The sequence below is a fragment of the Jaculus jaculus genome, chromosome 19 (assembly GCF_020740685.1).
Source record: "Jaculus jaculus isolate mJacJac1 chromosome 19, mJacJac1.mat.Y.cur, whole genome shotgun sequence".
Classification (NCBI taxonomy): Eukaryota; Metazoa; Chordata; class Mammalia; order Rodentia; family Dipodidae; genus Jaculus; species Jaculus jaculus.
Window position 1 is genome coordinate 7,870,078 of NC_059120.1, and position 14,903 is coordinate 7,884,980.

Below are 14,903 nucleotides of genomic sequence, written 5' to 3' on the forward strand. Positions count from 1 at the left end.
GGGCACACCAGGGCCTCTAGCCCCTGCAAAGGAACTCCAGATTCATGTGCCACCATGTGCATCTGGTTCACCTGGGACCTGCAGCATCGAACCTGGGTCCTTAGGCTTCACGGGCAAGTGCCTTCACCGTTAAGCCATCTCTCCATCCCCAAAATACATTTTATACATTTATAAAGATTGTCATATATTTTTTTTTGAGGCAGGGTCTCACTCTAGCTCAGGCTGACCTGTCACTCACCCTGTAGCTACAGGATGGCTTCAGACTCACTGTGATCCTCCTACCTCAGCCTCTCCAGTGCTGGGATTAAAGGTGTGTGCCAGCATGCCCTACACACTGTCCACAAACAAAACAAAACAAAACAAAACAAAAACAAAACAAAAAATCCCAAACCAGCATGCAGTTCTTAACAGTAGCCCTTTGAGAGTCTATTTGAAAATGAGGGGTTGAGAACTACCGATCCGGCAAATCTGTTCACCGTTTTGGAGCTTTGGAGAAATGGGTCTTAAAATTGTGTTTCTGTAAGAAATCATTCAAACTCTAAAACGTTATCAAGTAATCAAAACAAATCTAAAAATACATATCTAACAAACACATTTTACGTCACATTTTGACGTAAAATGCGTGAGCCCCCCTGCTTGCCGCCTCGGCCCAAGAGAACCGTCCTTCATGCCCCCGTGCTTTGATCAGGTGTCCGGGGGAAGGAGGTTGCAGATGACTCATCCCCAGGAAGCGTGGAGGAGAGTGAGCGGAGAGCCATGCAGCTGGGAGGGACTCCGACATTCTCCACTCCTTGCTTTTGAAGCCCTGAACTTTGCCCAGCGTGGCCCAGACTGTTTTCCTCTCCCTTCTCCGCCTCCCCTTGGCTAATGTGTTTCTGTCTGCCCTTGGTGGCTGGATCTCTGCCTAGACATCTCTTTCCAGGGAGTCTCAGAACCTGAGGGTGCAGCCTGGGCGCGCCTCGGACCTTGGATATCTGTGGGTCACGTGGTAAAGAACACGGACATTGGAGCACCTGAGCTAACACCCCAGTTCCTGTTTACCACTTGCGTGAAGTCCAGGGCACGGAGGGCTTGTCCGTGACCCTGAAGAGCACCACGTGGCCTCGTGGTTGTGGAGAGCCGCGCCCCTCTCCCCGTGGATTCACGCGGCGGCGCAGGAGCTCTGCTGCGCGCAATGTGGCGGGTGTCCAGCAGTACCCAAGAGTAAGCTCCGCTCTGGGAACCCCGAGAAAGTGAGCATTCCCGTGTTCGCTGTGAAAGGCTCCCGCCAAGTCCACGTGCTGCGCAGTCCTGCCTAAGCGGCCCGCTGGCCATCCCTTAATGCATGCGTGGTGTTGTGTCACTCGGGACGGAAATGACGCGCGGGTGGCTGGGTCTGGCGAGGTAGCGGAGTTCGCCCTGTGCAGTGGCCCGGGGAGGGGCTCGTGTCTCCTTTTCCAGTCACTTGCCTACATGGTGCCTTAAAACCGTCGTCAAGGGGGCTGAGACCACCGAGTCCTGGGAGTGCCCTTTATTCTCTGGCTCCGCAAAGACCCTACGCCTTCCCTGTAAGTTCCACCACCAGTGGGATGGACGCTGAAGGGCCTCCACTGTGGACTGGCCTGCTCAAACCCATCCCCTCCGACTGCTCTAAGTCAGAGGAGACATCGTACATACAAAATTAAAATTGAGTAGGAAGTAGAACTTTGCCCCTAGTATTTGAAGTGAACATTTGATGAGGGACCTTTGCATGACTCTCACTATGGAGAGAAAATGTGAGCAACTGTGTTCAGCAGGGGATGGAAGAGCAGGGTCCCAGGGCCACTCTGCTGAGGTGAGCCCGCCGGGTCTGAGTGGCACTCTGTGTGCCACACTCTACTGTTATCCTGTGCACGGACGGGAGCTTTTCTCCTCTCCGTGTGGGTAGAGGAGCTGAGTGTCAGCTCAGCTGTTCTGATTTGAAAGTCCATGCTCTTAACTGCAACCTTATGGTGTAATAGTGCAGATTAATCCCTTCATAGGAAAAAGCATTAGCTCCCAGCATGCAGTTCCGAGTGTTATTCACAAGCCTCATGAAGTCACATTGAAAACCAAACCTGAAGGTGGAGGTGATCAGAGCTCAGGAGTGAGGTCCTCACGGGAGGTTCGAATAGGCCAGATCTGCCACCGCTGTGGCTCACGCCTCTAATCTTAGTACTCAGAAGGCTGAGGTAGGAGGATTGCTATGAGTTGGAGGTCATTCTGGGGTATATGGTGAATTCCAGGCTAGCCTAGGCTACCAAGTGAGACCCGATCTCAAAAATACAGTAAGGCCAGGGGTAGTGGCACACGCCTTTAATCCCAGCCCTTGGGAGGCAGAGGTAGGAGGATCACTGTGCGCTTGAGGCCAGTCTGGGACTAGAGTGAGTCCCTGTCTTGAAAATAAAACAAACAAAAAGTATTTTTCCTAATCTCTTAGGACCATCTTATCCACACCTATTTTTTTTTCCTTCCCAACTCTTACCGGAGTCTTTTCAAAGCAGTCAATCTAGTTTTCATAGCAGTTATGACTCATGTCTCATGCATGTCACCAGCTGCTGCACTTTTACATTAATTCACAGGATTACAATAAAAGATACAACACACACACACACACACACACAAAGTTTGGAGAGAAACTTCTTGGTGACAAGCAGTTCAACCGCAGACGTCTCCCCAGGTACCCACGCACTTGCAGGGTGGAGTGATGGGTGAGTGAACCCACAGGGTGGAGCTGGTCACCATTATTCCAGCCTGAACCGCACCCTGCCCACTGAGCCGGGAGAGAGGTCTGACGTGCACCCACTCATGCCCAGTGACCGATTTAGGGCTTGACCTGGTTGCTCAGACACGCTGAGGCTGGTCCTACCCCTAAATTAGGTGACTGTGAACATTCAGCATCTTCAGAACATTCCCCAGACATGAAATCGGCCACCTCAACCCCTGCAGGCTGAGGACGAAGCGGGATTCGTCCAGCCCTGCCTTCCTGCAGGAACAAGCTGGCTTTTGCACCCCTGGGAGGAGAAAATCTAGCTTTGCTTTGGCGCCACCGAGCGGTGGGCGCCGCACGCCACGCTGGAGCCGAGGAGGGCTCGTGGGAGGCGAGACGGCGAAAGGAAGTGATTCTCCGCGAAGCCGGCGGAGGCGGCGCGGGACTCGGGCAGCCCGGGGCTCCGACCGCGGGCTTTCTCAGTTCTCCAGACTTGCGGGATGAACAGTCCCGGGAGCCTCGGCGCCCGGGGTGTGGGTAATAGATGTGGGCGTGGGGGAGGGATCCACGGGGAGTGTCTGTGTTTTCTGAACCATTCATTCTGTTGTGAAACTAAAGCAGTTCTTAAAAAACAAATGCATCCTTTCTTTGAAAATTTGTATCGACAGCCTCCGCACAGGTACACAGCATACCATGATCGGAATCGCTCCCGCGCCCTCCTGTGTCCCCTCTGTTACGTCTCTCCACTGAATCGTTTCTCCTTTCCAGCCAGTACCCTCTATCCATTTGTTTATAGTTATATTTATTATTTTATTTTTTTGTGCTAAGATCTCACTCTAGCCCAGGCTGACCTGGAATTCATTTTCAGGCTGGCCTCAAACTCACAGTGATCCTCCTACTTCTGCTTCCTGAGTGTCATGAATAAAGAGGCGCGTGTGCCACCACGCCCAGCTTCCCTTGTACTTTGATGTCATCATTTTCCACCCCCTTCTATTACGCAGGGCTTCTACTGGTAGCATCAGCCACTGTAAGTCATGAGCGCCACTGTCACTTTGTGTCTGGATAACAGTGTGTCAGAACACTCCGTCTTCCTTTGCCTCCCAAGTCCTTCCTCCATGGCCCAGAGCCTTCGAGGGTGTGGCAGAGATGTCTCAGTGCTAAACACTCCACTGTCACTTCTCAGCACTTTGCTGAGTTTTAAAAAATATTTTTATTTATTTATTTATTTGTTTGAGAGAGAGAAATAAGCAGAGAGAGAGAGAGAGAGAGAGAGAGAGAGAAAGAGAGAGAGAAAGAGAGAGAAAGAAAGAAAGAAAGAAAAAATAGGCACGCCAGGGCCTCCAGCCACTGCAAACAAACTCCAGATGCGTGTGCCCCTTATGCATCTGGCTTACGTGGGTACTGGGGAATTGAACAGGGTTCCTTTGGCTTTGCAGGTAAGCGCCGGAACCGCTAAGCCATCTCTCCAGCTCATTTCTTTGGTAGGAAAACAAGTGTTTTAATTCAGCTTCCAGTTCCAGAGAGTGGAGTTCGTCATTTTGGGAGGACACGGCAGGCCGGAATGGGGGTCTTTGTCACACTGCCACCTTAGCAGGGAGGTCGAGAAACAATAGCATATGGGGCCTAGGTGCCACAGTGCACGGCCCACCCTTAGTGACAACCTTTCCCCAGCAATAGGCCATTCCCTAAAGGTTCTACAGCCTTCTGGCACCTCCTCAGGTGATCATATGTTCAAACACAAAAGCCTATGGAGGACATTTTGCATTCAAACCACCACAGTAACTAAGTGACTAATGGGATAATGACATATACATCATGGGTACACTTTGCTGAGGGTTATTTTATTTTATTTTTTTGTTTTTTTTTTTTGAGGTAGGGTTTCATTTTAGTCCAGGCTGGCCTGGAATTCACTATGTAGTCTCAGGGTGGCCTCGAACTCATGGCGATTCTCCTACCTCTTTCCCCCCAAGTGCTGGCATTAAAGGCGTGCGCCACCTCGCCCGGCTCCCACGTTGCTAAGTTTTGAGTCACCTCAGTGGTTGCCATCGTCTCAGAAGAGAAGGTTCTCAAGCCAGAAGTGCGAGTAGCATTAATGTATGGGCATGGGCATAACTACTTAGAGGGTACTTTGGTGGGCATACTACATTCATTTAGCCAAACAGCCATAGTAGTTTCCCGCTATGGCTTATGACCTCCTCAGCCATTGGCTTTTGGCTGGGTTTTCAGTGCCGGTGAATTCCCACCTGTGGAGCCTCACATGCCCTCTCCTTCTAGAGACTGGAATCAAGGGGAAGAGTGAGGCAAGGTGGAGGCATTACCCAGGGAGGCCAGGTGAGTTCTGAGGAGCAAAAACCAGACCTTGGAGAAACTCCGCAGACTGGGGGCGGTCCTTAGTTTTGTAAATATAAGAAACTCTTGTTGTCCAGTGAACTCAGTTCACTTTCCCAGGGAAATATGTGCACAAAACTACAGAAGACCTTGGTTGATAAATCAGACCAATGTTAGAGGAACAGTTTGGTTTTGCACCTTGTAGGAAAATTTTTGGGGAAGATGAGTTATGCTGAGTGAATTAGGCTGTGAAGTTGCAGTGGGAGGCTGTGCATGGTGAAATGTCAGTGGTGTGTGTGTGTGCATGAGAGCGTACTTTACCAGCCAGCCCGGTACACGTGAGCGTGCCCTTTACCAGCCAGCCCAGTACACGTGAGAGTGTGTTTACCAGCCAGCCCGGTACACATGAGAGTGCGCTTCACCAGCCAGCCCGGTACGCGTGAGAGTGCGCTTCACCAGCCAGCCCGGTACGCGTGAGAGTGCGCTTCACCAGCCAGCCCGGTACGCGTGAGAGTGCGCTTCACCAGCCAGCCCGGTACACGTGAGAGTGCGCTTCACCAGCAGCCCGGCACGCGTGAGAGTGCGCTTTACAAGCCAGCCCGGTACACGTGAGAGTGCACTTTACAAGCCAGCCTGGTACACGTGAGAGTGCACTTTACAAGCCAGCCCGGTACACGTGAGAGTGCGCGTTACCAGCGAGCCCAGTCTATCTTTATCACATTAGGGGTTTCCGTGACCTTGGGCTGGGTGTCCTCACAGACTGCTGGACAGTGCTGACGACAGACTGACTTATTCATGGGCCCCGTGTTTGGAAGTCTGGGCTGAGCAGCGGTGACTCCTTTCTCTCCTGGGCACACGGAGTAATTGGCAAGGCCAGTGCTGTTGGCCTGTGTGTGTGGTTTCAGCCTTCTGAGAATTTGTTTGGTCATCGTGACTGGCATTCATGCCTAAATTCAGCACCATTTGTAGGTTTTTTTTCCCCCTTAAATTAAATTGGTCTTCATTGTATGATGATTTTTTATACTTCTATTCTCAGAAGAATGCTTATATTTTATGTTTTGGTGATTCTGTTCACAAATTCAGCTTAAAGTTTATGTGCAAAATTCTTAATTATTATTGTTTGTTTAATTATTTTTAACATTTATTCATTTATAGCCGGGCATGGTGGCACACGCCTTTAATCCCAGCACTCGGGAGGCTGAGTTAGGAGGATCACCATGAGTTCGAGGCCACCCTGAGACTACATAGTGATTTCCAGGTCAGCCTGGACTAGAGCGAAACTCTACCTCATAAAACCAAAAAGAAAAAAAACAAAAAAAAAAAACCAAAAAAAACCAAAAAAATAAAATTTCTTCATTTATTTATTTTGAGAGAGAAGAGAAGAGAATGGGTGTACCAGGGCCTTCAGCCACTGCAAACAAAACTCCAGATGCGTGCGCCCCCTTGTGGGCATGTGCAACATTGTGCGCTTGTGTCACTGTGCATCTGGCTTATGTGGGACTTGGAGATTCAAACATGAGTTCTTACTTATTGCAGGCAAATGCCTGAACTGCTAAGCCATCTCTCCAGCCCATATTGTCTTTTAAATCATTTATTTATTTACTTATGAGGAGAGTGTATGAGAGAGAGAATGGATGCACTAGTGCCTCTTGCTTTGGCTATGGCAAACAAACTCCAGATACATGCACCACTTAGTGCTTCTGCTTTATGTGCAAACTGGGGACTCAGACCAGACCCAGGCTGTCAGGCTTAGCAAGCAAGCAACTGCCTTTAACTTTTGAGTCATCTCTCCAGCCCCATGGTCTTTAATTCCATTGGCATTTACTCCCAGCAGAAAAACAGTACTTGGCTGGAGACGGGAATTCATCTAGGTTCTTACTGAGAGAGAATGCATTATATATTATATATACTACTACTCAGCTTTGACGCTGAACAGCTGCCCTGTAATTCCTCACTGTCCTGTGAGCCCCACTGTCCCCTCCCTCCTCATCGCCCCAAAATGCAGTCGGCCACACAGAGACTCCTCAGCTAAGGAGATCTGGGCATAGTTGCAGATGTTATAATTTGGTAGCCTGGACTTAGCTGAAATCTGATTTCTTTTATTTTATTTTTCCCACTGTTATTTGTAATTGCCTAAACTGTAAAATCAGGGAACTCTTATGAGCCTTTTTTTTTTGTATGAATATGTTTGTATGAGTATCTAGTTTCTTTGACTCACAGTAAACTTGGCCAAGTAGAGCCCATGTTGCCTCAGGGCATATGTTACTTGCAAAGTCCAGATGGGGTACCCCCTTCCAATTACCAATCTCCTCCCTAGCCCTTCCCTCACTTAGGTTACTGTTTGAGATTATTGCATTATGACATTGGTGCATTGCAAAAAGGTGTGGTGGCTCACACCTGTAACCCTAGCACTCCGGAGGCAGAGGTAGGTGGACTGCTGTGAATTCAAGGCCAACCTGAGACTACATAGTAAATTCCAGGTCAGCCTGGGCTAGAGAGAGACTGTAACTCGAAATAAATAAATAAAATAAATGGACAAACAAAACAAAGCACACGCGAAACAAACATCATGAAAGGAGCAGCTTTGTAGGGACTCGAACCTGCTGACCTTGGCAGTTCCTCCTTTGGAGCTGCCTCACCCTTTCCTCCCTTAGGACCCAGCCCCCAGCGGGTCACCTGCAGAGTAACCCTGCCTCTCAGTATGTCGTCCAGGAAGTCATCCCCGTGCGTCTCAGATACTGGGCTCAGTGTTGCTAAGCGAAGCATAAAGACTGGGAGAGCGCAGTACTTGTACTTATTTATCTGTTTATGAGGGGGGAGAGAATGTGTGTGTGTGTATGGGCATGCCAGGGTCTCTTGCCATCGCAAATGAACTCTAGATGCCTGTGCCACTTCGTGCATCTATTTATTTTATTTGTTTTTGTTTTTCGGTGTAGGGCTTTGCTCTAGCCCAGGTTCAACTAGAATTCACTATGTAATCTCAGGGCTGAGCTCATGGAGACCCTCCTACCTCTGCCTCCCGAGTGCTGGGATTGAAGGCGTGCACCACGACACCCGGCGTTTGTTTTACTTTTGAGACAGGATCTCATTCTAGTCCAGGCTGACCTGGATCTTACTTTGCAGCTCATGTCAGGCCTTTCCTTTCAGCCTCCTGAGTGCTGGGATTAATGACATGAGCAGTCACACCTGGATTTTTTTTTAAAAATTTTATGACAATTTTCGTGTAGATAATCCTATATTACTTTCTTTTGTTCTCCTTCCCACTGAATCCCTTCTTTCCAATTAGTCTTTCTACTTTGACGTCACTTGTTTCTGGCCCACTCCATTGTCCGTGACAGCAAGGTGATGGCCCAGTGCTACGCGGGTGACTACAGCTGCTGTGAGGTCATGTGTGCGGCAGGCACCTGGTGTCTGGGGTCAGTGCTCCCAAGCACTCCTCCCCGGTCTTTGGCTCTAACCTTTCTTTCCATCACTTCTTCTTCACTGGTCCCTGAGCCTTGGAAGGGGCTGTAAAGAGCTCTCTCTCTTTTTAAATCATTCATTTATTTAGACAGAGAGAAATAGGCAGAGAGAAACACACACACACACACACACACACACACACACACACACACACAGAAAGAGAGCATTAAAAAGAGAGAGAGAGAGAGAGAGAGAGAGAGAGAGAGAGAGAGAGAGAGAACGCATGGGTGTGCCAGGGCCTCTAGCTACTGCAAATGAATTCCACATGCATGCACCACTTTGTGCATCTGGCATCTCATGGGTACTGGGGAATCGAACCCAGACCATCACCACCAGGTTTTGTAAGCAAGTACCTTTAGCTGCCAGCCCTATTTATTTATTGAGACAGGGTCTTGGCATTTATGTAGCCGAGCCAAGGCAGGCCTTAGAACTCATGGCAGGTCCCCTACCAGGGCCCTCCAAGTGCTGGGATCACAGGTGTGAGCCGCCATGCCTGGCTAGACCTGGTGTTGAGTCTCAGCTCTGCTTTGTTCTGAGTTTAACCCCTTACTTGTAAAATGAGGCTGATAACAAATCCCATGGGTTAATACAAGCATAATATTTGGTATGTAAAGCATCAGGAGAGATTAGTACTCAAATAGAGGGCTTCTTCCACAGATTACTCTTATAATAAAGCGAACTGTTTAATTTTTCTTTCTTGCAGCTTCCAGCCTCTCCTGTCTGCACATTCTTTCTTTCTTCTTGTAGATCCAGCTCTCTCACAGAAACTGCTGTCTGAGAACAGTGGAAGACAGGTGAATTTATTTTGTTTTAGGAAATTGTGTAAAAGGGATATCTTCTTTTCAGACCTCTGTCATAATTACATGTCTCTTTGTGATGGAAACTACATTAGCTTTCACAACAATCTGTTGGAATTATTTCTCAATTTATACCTTTCCCCACTTGTATGTTTGTAGAAATAGGACCAAGGTCCAAAGCTGGAAAGTCATCAACAGAGAAGATCGGTACTTCAAGAGGGACACTCCGTTTGAGGGCAAAGGGTCCTGCTACGGTGGAAGAAGTGGTATGTTGTGTAAATCCTCCGATGCCATTCCGCTTGGCAGTGTACAGGCATGTGTGTTTATTAGAGGCAGAAATGAGACGAAAAGCATCAAGTTAAGTAAAATGTCCCTTATTTAGATCAGAGCAAATACTTTTGATTCATCACCCGCCCAAGCAACATGAGAACCCTTGAGGGTATTTAAGAAGATACTGAAGTGAAGTCTGAGAGGAGCGATTGTGCTCTCTGGAAGTTATCACCTCCTGCAGGGACTTTGTCACCTAAAAATATTTATTTTTCATTATTTTATTTGTTTTGAGAGAGAGGGAGAGGGAAAGCAGGAGAGAGCGAGCGAGTGTGGATGGGCGCTCCGGGGCCGCCGTGAGGGACTCCAGATGCCGCCACCACCTTGTGGCGCATGCGCAACATTGCTTGTGTCGCTGCATCTGGCTACGCGGGACGTGGAGATTCGAACAGGAGTTCTTAGGCTTTACAAGCTCTCTGGTAGAAAAAGTCTCAGAGCCAGGGGTATGCTACTAATGAACGATTCAGGGCTGGAGGGATGGCTTAGTGGTTAAGGCACTTGCCTGCAAAGCCAAAGGACCCCGATTCCATTCCTCAGGATTCATGTAAGCCAGATCTACATGGTGGAACATGCATCTGGGGTTTGTTTGCAGTGGCTGGAGACCCTGGCACACCCATTCTCCCTCTCTCTCAAATAAATGAACAAATAAAAGTTTCACTTCATGAAGCCTAATAGTCTCAGGTAAAATATTTTGTAGCCTTCCTGGCTATTTTTGCTTTAAATTATTTGTTTTTGTTTATTTATTTGAGAGCCACAGACAGCGAGAGAAAGAGGCAGATAGATAGAGAGAGAGTGGGCATGTCCCCGTAACCTTTATCCACAGCACCCGGGCCGTGCAGGGCTCAGCAACCATAGTGAGCGAAGGAGGAGGTCGGTGGTGGAACGTGGCTGTTTTCCGAATTTGTGACAGGTTATCAGAGATGACTGTTCTGATCCTTAAGTCCTTCAGTACTGGAAACTAGACTGATAGTCATTTGTATGAATTTAATATTAGCATCAACTAGCTTTCTCTTTTCCTCGTGAGCTAATTTTAATTGTCCTATTTAATTAAACAGGCTCTGCAAAATGGGGTGGATTTGTAGATCTTTGTCTTGGGATCACTCTTTCCTGCCTCCAGAGCAGATTGTAAGCTAGGCTTTTTCATCCCTGTGCCTTGTATGTAGCAGGTGCTTAACAAACATGTGTCCATTGTGTTAACTGTTAAGAGGATGACATTTCTCCCAAGGGACACAAAAAGCACACTTCTTTTTTTTTTTTTTTTTTAAAGACTTTGAGAGACTTTATTATATTAAGAGAAGGAAAGAGGAGGAAGTACAGAGAGCCCCTGGCGTGCGGGAGGTGAGGGGTAAAGGCCCTGTGGGAGTTGAGCTTTCCCTCCATCTCGGCCCAGCCAGGCTATGAAGAGAGAGGCTTCCAGAGCAGGGACCTGGGGGATTGGCAGGAGGAGCAACCAACAAGAGCTACACTTCTTCCCCTTCCCCTGCTCCTCCTTGCCCTGCTCCTCCTTCCCCTGCTCCTCCTTCCCTTCCTCCTCCTCTTTCCCCTTCTTCCCTCGTCCTCCTTTCCCTCCTCTTCCTCCTTCCCCTCCTCCTCCTCCTTCCCCTCCTCCTCTTTCCCCTCCTCTTCCTCCTTCCCTCCTCCTTCCTCTCCTCCTCCTTCCCCTCCTCTTCCTCCTTCCCTCCTCCTTCCTCTCCTCCTCCTTCCCCTCCTCTTCCTCCTTCCCTCCTCCTTCCTCTCCTCCTCCTCCTTCCCCTCCTCTTCCTCCTTCCCTCCTCCTTCCTCTCCTCCTCCTCCTTCCCCTCCTCTTCCTCCTCTCCCTCCTCCTTCCTCTCCTCCTCCTCCTTCCCCTCCGCTTCCTCCTCTCCCTCCTCCTCCTCTTCATTAGAGAGGGAGAGAGAGAAATTGAATGAGTGAGCCAGGCCTCTTGCTGCTGCAAACAAACTCCAAACGCATGCTCCACTTGGTGCTTTTGGCTTTACGTGTGTATGAGGGAATTAAACATGGACCATCAGGCTTTGAAAACAAGTCGTCTCTCCAGCCTGAAAGCACACTTAAGTCCTTTTCTTCCGAAGACTTCCCTGACATTTATAGATATAAGATTTGTACCTCTGCCCCTCTTATGTCCTGTAAAACAGTGACATCGTCATTTGTATTGGCATCGTTCACACCATCTAGATAGTCAGCTTCTTGGGAACTGTGCTTTTGGCTTTTCTTTTTGTGCATCCTTAATGTTTCATGCTGATACTATAAATAAGGCATTAGTGTAGTGAGTTCTACTTACCTTCAGAGCACAGTCTAGATACAAACGCACTAAAATTAGCCAAAGGACAGCGTGGTGGTCTGGATCCGATCTTGCTCCTCCGCTGGCGGCAGTTGGGGAGGTGGGGCCCTGCTGGAGGCGGTGTGTTGTTGGGGGTGGGCCTCGAGCCTCATTAGCCCCTAGCTTGCTAGTTTCAGTCAGCTCTCTCTCCTGCTGCTGTTGCCCATCTGCTGTGGCAGAGGTGATGCCCAGCCTCTGCTCATGCCATCCTTTCCCTGGTCATTGTGGAGCTTCCCCTTGAGATTATGGGCCAAAACAAACCCTTTCCTCCCACGAGCTGCTTTTGGCTGGGAGCTTTGTGCCAGCAATGAGATGGTAACTACAAAGACAGTACTGCGAATTGGCTCCCTGTCAGATTTCCCCCACGTATGCCCTGACAATCAAGAGAGTTCATTCTAGAAATATGATCTTGTTTCTCTCTCTTTTTTGTAAAGCCCTCAGAAGCCAAAGCCAAGGCAATCGAAAAGGTTGATGACCTTCTTGAACTGTACATGGGAATTCGAGATATTGACCTAGGTAAGATTCCAACGTTCAGAGGAATCTGGTATCGCTTGATTAGATGACACTTAATGCTTACTTATGTCTTTTTTACATGTAGAGCCAATTATATGTAGATTCAAAGTAAAAGGAATTTGTGGGGTGATGAGAAGAATAAGTGTGAAAATAGTTAAGGGTATTGACAAAAAGACTGACCTTTACTACTCGTGATGTGTGAGTAGCCAGTCAACTTTCAGAATGTCTCTTGAGGGCTGGAGAGATGACTCAGTGGTTAAGGCACTTGCCTGCAAAGCCTAACAACCTGGATTGGATTCCCCAGTACCCACTTAAAGTCAGATGCATAGGGTAGCACATGCATCTGGAGTTAGTTTGCAGCGAGAGGCCCCGGTGCACCCATTCTCTCCTCTCTCTTTCTCTTGCACACAAAAACAATGTCTAGTTCCACATCTAGCCACTGAGTGATAGTGCCTCCCTTATCCTGTTTTTTTGAATTTAAACACATATATAAAATAAATATATAAAGGATGCATAGGCAAGGTTTTCTTATCTGACATGTCATATTTACAATGGTTGTGTTGTATATCATGATACTACAGTTGTGTGCTATTTAACAAGGTTCCTGAACTATGGTAAAAGGACTTAACTCATGACTGACTACAGTTGGATTCCTGAGTATTTTTCAAGTACCATTGGATGTCAAGGTCCTGATCTATTATTTGCAAATGTTGAAAATCAAAACCAAGCCAAACACTAAATGTCAGCCGTGAGGACCCAGCTCCACACTGTCCCCCCTCGAGACATTTCCTCCGGGTTCAGGGGCCTCAGCTCAGGCTAAAGCCAGGAGGAGCATCTTCAGTGTGCTAGAGAATTTCAGGTGCTGGTGTGGTGGTGCACGCCTTTAATCCCAGCACTCGGGAAGCAAAGGTAGGAGGATCACTGTGAGTTTAAGGCTACCCTGAGACTAAATAGTGAATTCCAGGTCAGCCTGGGTCAGAGAGAGACCCTACTTTGAAAAACAAAAAACAAAACAAAACAAAACAAAACAAGAATTTCAGAAGAGGGGTAGGAAGCAGAATTGAAGATTTTGTCAAACATATTCTGGGGCGAGAGAAATGGCTCAGCGGCTAAGGCACCTGCCCAGACAGCCTGATAAACCGAGCTCCATCCCCCAGTGCCCACATACAGCCAGACGCATAAAGGTGCCCACGGCCGGAGCTGGTCTGCAGTGGCTGGAGGCTTGCCCCCGGGGCGCACGCTCTTCGCCTCTGCCCGGCGGGGCGGCGCTCGCCTTTAACCCCAGCACTCGGGAGGCTGAGTAAGAGGATGGCTGTGAGACCCTACCTTGAAAAACCACAAAGAAAAAAAGAAAAAAAAAAATCTGCATGAGAGTTAAGAGAAAGAAAGGAGCCCGGAAGGAAAGAAAGACACATCCTTTGGAATGTCTTCCCAAGGGAGAGTAGCAGAAAGAAAGACGTACGTCAGTGTGGGTACTGGGTCCTCAAGGCTACAAGTCTTAGCAATAGCGATATGTGCTGTTTAGTTGCTGCGCGAACATCTTGCGTGTTGGTCACACTCCCTTCAGGCTATATTCTCATGACCCTCCCTGCGCCTGGGGGACCTCCTCAGTGGGGTTATCAGTGTTCACTGTGGGGCCACGAATGCACCAGTCAGTGTCTGCGGGAGTGCGGGATACTCCTTCCCACTCTGGGTCTCTTACATTGTCTTTAAAGATTATTTATTTTATTAGAAAGAGAGGATTGGCATGCCAGGGACTCAACTACTGCAGTCGAACTCCAGATGCTCGCACCACCAGTGGGCATATGTGACCTTGAGCTTGCCTCACTTTCGTGTGTCTGGCTGTCGTTGGGTTTGGAGAGTGGAATGTGGGTTCTTAGGCTTGGCAGGCAAGCGCCTAAGCGCTAAGCCATCGCTCCAGTGCTGCATGCTGGACTTTGAGCTCAGATTTAGGACTAGGAGAGCCTCAGTCTTCAAAGGTGGGAATTTAGGAAAGTCTTCAACTTTATAACTTAGTTTTGGGTTTGCATCTGGTAGTTATTTGTGTATAAGTTGGAAATAGTTTTGCCCTTTAGGTATTAAAAGATACACATGTGTAGGGTAGAGTGTTGAACAACAGTGCCAATGATTATAAAAGAATTTAAAGCAACAGGTCTTTAAAAATGAATTTTCTCTTAACACTCAGGAATTTACAGCACTTAAAACCCTCAAAAGACCCAGTCGTGGTGGCACATACCTTTAATCCCAGCACTAAGGAGGCAGAGGTAGGAGGATTGCTGAGTTCGAGGCCGGCCTAAGACTACATAGTGAATTCTAGGTCAGCCTGGGATAGAGCAAGACCCTACCTCAAAAAATCCCCCCAACCCTTAAAAATTCTTCATAAGTGGGGCTGTAGAGATGGCTTAGCAGTTAAGGCATTTGCCTGCAAAGCCTAAGGACCAAGGTTCAA

General features: G+C 48.3%; 1 protein-coding gene across 2 annotated transcripts in view; it reads left to right on the plus strand.

Annotated features, from left to right (window-relative positions):
• Positions 1-14,903, plus strand: part of Gipc2 (GIPC PDZ domain containing family member 2) — a 90,583-nt gene that overhangs the window by 67,482 nt on the left and 8,198 nt on the right. For both annotated transcript variants that reach the window (XM_045138449.1, XM_045138450.1), the window contains 2 exons: positions 9,454-9,560; positions 12,376-12,457. In XM_045138449.1, coding sequence (XP_044994384.1) covers positions 9,454-9,560; positions 12,376-12,457 — 189 coding nt within the window. The remainder of the gene's footprint in view (positions 1-9,453; positions 9,561-12,375; positions 12,458-14,903) is intronic.